The 6000-nt window shown below is 38.6% G+C and overlaps 1 protein-coding gene across 1 annotated transcript in view; it reads right to left on the minus strand.

The window, feature by feature from the left end:
- Window positions 1-6000, minus strand: part of PTPN2 (protein tyrosine phosphatase non-receptor type 2) — a 29001-nt gene that overhangs the window by 21463 nt on the left and 1538 nt on the right. Inside the window, exon 2 of the mRNA XM_029959393.1 lies at window positions 4767-4857. Coding sequence (XP_029815253.1) covers window positions 4767-4857 — 91 coding nt within the window. The remainder of the gene's footprint in view (window positions 1-4766; window positions 4858-6000) is intronic.

Here is a 6000-nt window from a genome sequence, read left to right on the forward strand (position 1 = left end):
TTTTGTCCCGTATGTAAATCGTTTCCAGTTACAAAGTACCTAAGATTTATATGAATGATAAACCTATCTTAAATCTTTAAGATAAATCTTATCTTATACATTGCCATGCCCACAACAGCTAAAATACAGTAACCATTTTCTGAAGTGCTAATTCCCCTATTTCGACAAACTATGCAGCCTGAAAGGGAAGTGGAAATCTTAAAAATTATTCTCATTCTGGCTCTTGCACTGAGAAAACCCACTCCCAGAACAACCCTATCTGAGATAAGCAAACTCTGATTACCTACTTCCAGTGAAGCCCTGTCCAACTGATATCACTGACAATACTCCCCATGTTTCAAGTGAGGCCAAGACTTCACATTACACATCAATCAGCCCACTCCCTGCTAAAGAGAAAATGACAGATCCTGTTAAAACCGAGATAAAACACATTTGGTGTTTGACATCATGCAGTTCTTGCAGTTGGTTAATGAAAGGTTTTTATTTGAAAACAACTGTGTTTCTAGAAGTGAATCTACTGTATAATTTTAAAATTATCTTTTATCCAAAAGACGTTTCTGGTCCCCCAAATATAGAGCTATTAACAATAGAGGAGGACGATCCACTTAGTGGATTAAAGAAAGTCATAAATAAAACATGTAGCCGTAAGCCATCCCAGTGACCCTGCCCGACCCTTTCCCGCCTACCAGCAAATCCCCTCCATTTCACTAATCTAAATTCAGTCTATCTGAGCTGCTAAATTATTCAAATTACAATACTCTATCACTAGACTTACAGTCACAAGGTACAGAGGTAGCCTAAGGCAAAGGAAAGGCAAAGTGACTTTTCCCCACCGCCCTGTCACTGGTTGTACACAACACATGCCATCATACCAATCATGGCCTAGCCATGACCGAAATGCATTCATACCGAAACACACGTGTAACTATGGCACAGGATGCACACACTTCTAAAGATGGTGAAAGGCAATCTTAAGACACGCTAAAGTTTAGATCAGCATGTGCTATAAAGTTTCTGTCTTCCCTAACCCCAAAGAAAGAAGGATCTCCAAAAGCAGCATGTTGAGTTTATTTTACAATATTTCTGGTAACAAGATGTTTGAGAGAATCATTAGATAACATCATAAATATCATCAATGTTAGCTTCTAACATGGACAACAAGAAATGCAGCAGGCTTACTTTGGACAGAAATCTCCCTGTTCCCAGCACATACACTCAAAACAGTACAGAAAGGGAACATTTCTGCAATGACAATTAATCAGCACCATGTGCAAAACCATTCAAATCAGCTTCAGCGCTGCTGCCTGTAAAGCACAATACTCTTCATGTTCCTCTCTCCCTGGCCAACTGCAAGCCTATGGCTGAAAGATCTGAGAGAAAGTCTACTCATGGCCTCAAGAACAAAGCAAGTGAAATCACTACCTTGCAACATCCTCCAACAGCAACGTGATCTATCAGGCAAAAATGCTCAGACGACCCAGGATATTGAGCCACACACCATATTACAAAGGAAGGCTGAAGATACAACTGCGTAAACCCCCATCTACCCTCCAAAAGCTAAAGGAAAAAAAATCCTGCCAGTTTTGCTGAGGGGATTTCCTTCTTGCCTCTAAATCTGGTAACACAGTAAGCAGATGTCTGAAAGGTGTCTACAGTCAATCTGAGACAGTTTCATTGAAGATATTAATAAAGAATAACAACCTCACAAGTTACTTTCCTCTCTTAACGATGTTTTCTGAGAAATGGTTTCATCTGTCCGGAAATGACTGGCTGTCAAACCAAACCTATTTCGGATTAACTTCCTGTTTCAATAGTATGACATAGTCAAAATATTCCTCTCCCTATTCTAGATTAATACCAAACTGCTGGACTGTTGGAATTTTTAACTAGGCGGTAACTCTTCAGGTTTTTACCAAACCAAACTTATACACACTATAGCTCTTTAGCCAACAAAAACAGACAGTAACAAAAATTCTTATGAAACTGGAAACTCTGTGAAACTCAACTGTAATGGGCAGAGATGATTAGCCTTTCCCAGCTAACAAAAATTAATTTTTACCTAGAAATGTATGTAACAGACACAAATTGGTTTCAGTGTACTTGTCTCATGCATCATGGTTGAAACAGGGCAAACCAACCCAAAGCATTTTTTCCTGCACTTGTAATTGGCATATTTTCCGTAAGACAGAAAAATCCTTGCATTTCCTCTTGCAGACACACCACCTTGGATTTCAAGCTGGCTCAGCCACTACCATGGTTAACAAACAACTTTCTCAGTGCCAGGGAGAAATGTTTTCATCAAATAACGTCTTGCAACATGGTTCAGTGGCTGGATCTTGAAAGTCTAAGAACTCGTTTTGAAGGCCTCTGACTTTTAGAGAATACTAGTAACACCTGGTTTTCATTTAAACACTGTTAAAAAGTGATAAGATTTGCAAAGTGAAGGACTAAAATTGTCCTCAAGATTGTGTGAGACTGAGTTGTCTTGCATTTCTGCAACACCAGCTCCTTGCATTAGATGAGATGTGTTCACCACAGTGACCAAACCATACAGCTTTATCCCAGCTGCTTTGAAATTTAGGTACTGCTGTCTTGAAATCTTATTTATCATATATTCCCTGCCAAATCTCTTTCTCCTCCAACTCTAATCTTTGTTACAGAAGCAATTATGAGTCATATTTGAAAACACAGATGCAAAATTCAAGAGAAATTAGTTCAAACATAATGTTTTGGTCTGTTGTCATACAGTCTTGTTCCTAATGCCCAGTTCTGTAGGCTATCTCAGTGGACTAATTCAAATCTTCTTTCTTTGAAAAATGCTAAAAACTGAGACATTCCTCATAAATTTCACCATCTTAATTCATTCATCGTGCTATACTTCATGTCAACTAGTACGTAACGGCTCTAACCCTGTCCTGAGCCCCACTACTACCTCAATACCAGATTTTATCTAACTATCTGCTTTGGCATAGGGTCCAGGAATTAAGAGAATCATATAAATTTCTTCCTCCTGGCTAAACACAGATTTCAGAAGCAAGCTTTGCCATGACTAAGATAGAGGCGTTTGATGCTCTTCATCACAGTAAAAGGCATGCCAAAACTAAAAAATTTTAAAAATCGTAAGATTCTGAGCTCCAAATAACTGTAGGAGATGAATGCAAGTCACATCTGTAAGGTATTACTGGAGGCATTATTAGATGCTACTTAAATAATAAAATGTATTTTTATTTATTTTAGAAACACTATTTTTAGAAAGAAAGAAAAAAGCACAAATATGTTGAAGGAAACTTCTATTCTCTTGGCACTAGTGCCTAAGAAATTAAATCCATGAATGGGAAAAATGGTAAACGCATGGATACAGCTTCTGACACAGAAGTAGTATAGGATATTAGACCCAGCAATAGAACCTGGGTCTCCCGGGAGTTCAAATCCAACTTCCTGCCTTCTCGTCTTACAGCTCCCATCCCAATTTAGGTATGAAACAGAAAGTGAATAAAACATGATCTACTTTGGCATCAGTAAGATGCCAATGCTGTGCTGTAACAGGACAGTAAACCTGGGACACAGAAGTACCTCTGCATAGACCAACATGTGCCCAGCAAGAAGCCTGTCTCCCTTTGCTGAGCACACAGTTGGAGTTAGTGAGCCTTGCCTTATCTGAGGTACCTTCTTCAGATGGAATGCCATGCACATGCAGCAAGGAGGTCATGCACTGAACTCCTAAGTTCAGTTTCACCAGCCTGCAGCACCAAGATTTGGCATCATGCCATTTGAAGAGAATTCACTGTGCCAGTGAGCATCCTGGCAGCAGCCTAAGGAGCAGCACACAGCACTCCATCTGACCAGCATGACTCAATCCAAGACCCTTTCCATGTAATTTTGAGAAGTGCCACACACATGCTGTTACCACAACTTTCAACTGGAAACACGGAGCTCAGCACTTCTCCAAATCTTACAAACAGGTACTCGATCAAGAAGCTCCAACACACCAGCAACCCTTCAAAAACTCTGGATCCAGTAACAAGGCTTTTACGACCCTTCGGTACTCAGAGGCTTCACACTGAAGAACGCAGAAACATTTAATCTGTTCCAGCTTCAATTTACTGTAGAAAAATTAAGGCTGTACAGTTTTTTCCCCAGCCTTTTTTAAAGTGATTTATGATAGCTTTCTCCAGCAGTAACTACACATCAGTAATCTTTTGTTCACACAAATGCTGTTGAACAGAAGCCCACAGCATCTCTGTAGCAGAGAAGCTGGTCTAAAAAAAAAGGGGTTTTCACATGAGATGCAAGATCATTATGTCACAAAGACCATTTTACAGCAGTTAGTGAAGTACAAAGCACCCCATACCATATTTACCATACAGACAAAAATAACCAAATCTCAAGCATTTTTTAAAGTAACGGTAGAAATTGAGTAGCATTTAAACACAAAATATTAAACAAATAATTTCCCTATGAGAAAAATATCTTTAAAATATTACTTTGCAGCTCACACTTACTTATACACTAATACCTATGGTTTGCAACCTTTTATCACCATTCAGCACAATGAGTTTAATTTGCAGACTTTTCTCCCTCCTGTTACACACTTTTGTGTATGTGTTACCAAAAAAAACACATTTATAATAGGATACATGCCTACGGAAATAAACAAAATGTAAAATCCACAATGACCATGACTTATTAGCTTCAGTATTTAAGGTCAGCAGGATAAGCAAAAAGTCTAGAAATATTACTGCAATTATTACAGAAAAGATACTTACATGGACTAACATCTCTGTATCTGTTTCGATTTCTGTTTTCTGGATATTTTGCAACCCTGTGAGGGTAGTCACTGGATTTATGTCGTATTTCCTTTAAAAAACAAAAAAGTGCAGTTAACTTTTTTTTTAACTCTAGCCAGCAAGATGATTAAGATTAATGTTTTACATATCCTATTAATTAATCGCAGTTATTAATAATTAACATTTTAAAGCCAACTTTTATTGCACCTAGTGCAATTTCACTCAGAAAATGTGTCTCATTCTTGGCCAAGCTGTTGTCATTTAGATCTTCCTACACTTGGCTGACATAACCAAACTAAGATAAGCACAACTTGCTAAGCAACTGATGCACGAGGATCAAAGGGGAAAAAAAATCAACCAGATATTTATTATGCTTACAGTTTACCCTCTAACTTGCATGTTATCTGCCACAGCAATAAGAGACTCAGAGGGAACTTCCACCAGTATTCCTGCTGGCTCCTATACACTGACTGGCAGTTTAAAGCCCCACAAAGGTAACTGAACTCATTAATGATTTTATGGTTGCTGTTAAGAGCCATATGATTATTCTTGGTGGTTTGATGGTTAGGTAAAGAAACATTAAACGAGCTGGAAACACTACTACAGTGATGGGGGGAGGGCAGGCTTGCTAAAAAGAAACAAACCTAAGGAAGTTTAATGACCATTTCTAAAATCAGTTTTCCCACATAATATCCAGCCATGACACAGAATACCCTGAGTTGGAAGGGATCCACAAGGATCACCAAGCCCAACTCCTGACCCTGCACAGGATAACCCCAAGAATCACACCATGTGCCTGACAGTGTTGTCCAAATGTTTCCTGAACTCTGGTAGGCTTATACTAAATGTTACTTATTTGAAATACAGACATATTCGAAACTGAAATATATGAAATACTGAAATAATGTATTTGAATCACATATAAATCAAATAAATCCCTAATTTAACACAGAAAAAGCACGATGTGAAGTCAGCAAAGAGAGCTTTGTTTTTTGGTTCTTTTTCCTCATTTGTGAGAGTGCTGTAAAATATTGCTAGCACAAATAACGGCTCTAGTGATACTAGAGGACAAAAGTCTATTTTATGGAAGTGACTGTTGTTGAAAGTTCGTAATCTCGTTGTTTCAACACAGAAAATGCAAATACTGCATCTCTGAGAGGCAGCTGCGCAGGACCCCCGCAGCAGCAGCCAGGCTTTGCCAAGGCACCGAGAA

Source organism: Manacus vitellinus, unplaced genomic scaffold, assembly GCF_001715985.3.
Source record: "Manacus vitellinus isolate BGI_N305 unplaced genomic scaffold, ASM171598v3 scaffold_1_pilon, whole genome shotgun sequence".
NCBI lineage: Eukaryota > Metazoa > Chordata > Aves > Passeriformes > Pipridae > Manacus > Manacus vitellinus.